Consider the following 2,102-nt stretch of genomic DNA (forward strand, 5'->3'; position numbering starts at 1 on the left):
ATGGATCCTCTGCAGTGAATGGGTGCCGTCAGAATGAGAGATAAACAGCTGATAAAAAACATCACAATCCACAATTCCCACCATTGTGATGTTTTTATCAGCTGTTTGTAATGCTACATTTTGGTGCATAATTACAACAATTTAATATTTTTGGTAAAAAACAATTCCTCTGTCTTTTCAGAATGGGACTCACACTAAACCTGCCATTAATGCCATTAAACAGCGCAGTGACTTCACTCTTATGGCCAAGTAAGAGTGCATATCCATGTTTTTATTTGGTCTTTGCCCAGTGTTTCTTTGCTTCAGGGCAACTGTGCCTTGTCTTGCTTCCTCAAAACTTTGCCCACCTGAAACCTTGTTTTTTTTCTTCTCCGAAACAGGAGAATTGGGAAAGACTTGAACAACACGTTTGCCAAGCTTGAAAAGCTTACAATTTGTGAGTAACAAGACTCTTATTGGTGGTGGATGAATGTGTATTTTAACAGAATTGTTCTGATGCTTGTCCATGGTTATTTGGCAGTCCCCTAGATTACTTTAAGGTCTAATATGATTGATTTAGAGTTATCGATTTCTTACACTGTACGGTCTGGTGTCATTATAAACTTTTATCCTTCCCTCACTCCTAGTGGCCAAAAGGAAGTCTTTGTTCGATGATAAAGCAGTGGAGATTGAGGAGCTAACGTACATCATTAAACAGGTTAGTGACATCTCTGTTGTCATTCTCCATATATCTCAGTTCTTGCTTATTTCACTTTATTGACTTTGAAGTTGCCTGTAGGTGTGTTGGTATTTTTTTGTTTACCAGAATTTTTCAGCTAACTACAATATTGTGTAAGAGCAAACCTCTTGCAATGATCTGATATATGCCGTCTGTGTCTCTCATCAGGACATCAACAGTCTGAACAAGCAGATAGCGCAGCTGCAAGACCTTGTACGATCCCGCAGTGGGCAAAATGGCCGCCACATCCAGACACATTCCAACACAATTGTTGTCTCCCTGCAGGTACAATCTTATATCTGATATTGCTGCAGTGCACAGATATTCCAGACTCTATAGGAAGTATTATCTCAAATATCCTTAGCTGTAGACAGTAGGGATGGTTGATCTCATTTTGATTGACATGAGATGACTTGACTACCACACCTTTCATTTTCCTGCTGCGGAACAGTCTTATATGTAAATGTTTGTGTTGCAGTCCAAACTGGCATCAATGTCAAACGATTTCAAGTCAGTCCTGGAAGTGAGAACAGAGGTGAGGTTTTTTTTTGTTTTTGTTTTTAAATGGTCACTGCCGCACTTTTATAACATCATCAATTTCATGCCAAGCAGTTGTTAGGCTTTTAAATATTTGATCAGATCCTTAGCAAAGCAAAAACGCATAATGTTTACTGTTCACCACGGTCCTATGAAACCACCTGCTCTTTCTTTTGATTTTCATGTCAGTTTTCTTTTGTTTAAATAACTTGTGTTTTAAAAGAAGATGACATTTAGTTGAGTTGTAATGAGTGAATGTTATTTTATTGTTTTAACTGAGGCATATCTTTCCTGTTGTGTGTTTAGAATCTGAAGCAGCAGCGCAGCAGAAGAGAGCATTTCTCCCAGGCCCCTGTCTCGGCCTCTCCTCTGCTCGCCAATAACTTCAGTATGTCACATCTTTAGTACTGCTATTTTCATTTTATTTTCATTTTGTGGTTCACACATCTGAACATTTATCCCTTTAGGTTCCAGCTTTTGCTTTTTAATTTCAGTCCGTTCTTAGTAATGAGTCAAGCTATTATGCTTTATTGCTAGTTAATATTATAGAATAAATTGTGTTTGGCTGTGCCAATACAATCATTCACTACGAGTGTCATCAGCAGAAAACCTTTAGACACATTTACTCATTCTGTATAAATATTTTCTACATAGTAAATTGATCACTCACAATGAAATAATGGTTATGTAGTGACTAAACATTGTAAACAAATGAAAACTTCCTTATATTTGAGATTCTCTCTTGCAGATTTTTTTGTATTTAAGGGATAGTTCTCGCAAAAATTAAAGTTCTGTCATTAAATACTCACCCTCATGTCGTTCCAAACCTGTAAGACCTTCATTCATC

General features: G+C 37.2%; 1 protein-coding gene across 1 annotated transcript in view; it reads left to right on the forward strand.

Annotated features, from left to right (window-relative positions):
* Positions 1–1,660, forward strand: part of LOC107577801 (syntaxin-5-like) — a 2,346-nt gene extending 686 nt beyond the window's left edge. The window contains exons 2-7 of the mRNA XM_016263834.1: positions 182–249; positions 381–436; positions 627–697; positions 887–1,003; positions 1,197–1,253; positions 1,562–1,660. Coding sequence (XP_016119320.1) covers positions 182–249; positions 381–436; positions 627–697; positions 887–1,003; positions 1,197–1,253; positions 1,562–1,660 — 468 coding nt within the window. The remainder of the gene's footprint in view (positions 1–181; positions 250–380; positions 437–626; positions 698–886; positions 1,004–1,196; positions 1,254–1,561) is intronic.
* The last annotated feature ends 442 nt before the right edge of the window (positions 1,661–2,102 follow it).

Source organism: Sinocyclocheilus grahami, unplaced genomic scaffold (genome assembly GCF_001515645.1).
Source record: "Sinocyclocheilus grahami isolate Dianchi unplaced genomic scaffold, SAMN03320097.WGS_v1.1 scaffold7283.1, whole genome shotgun sequence".
NCBI lineage: Eukaryota > Metazoa > Chordata > Actinopteri > Cypriniformes > Cyprinidae > Sinocyclocheilus > Sinocyclocheilus grahami.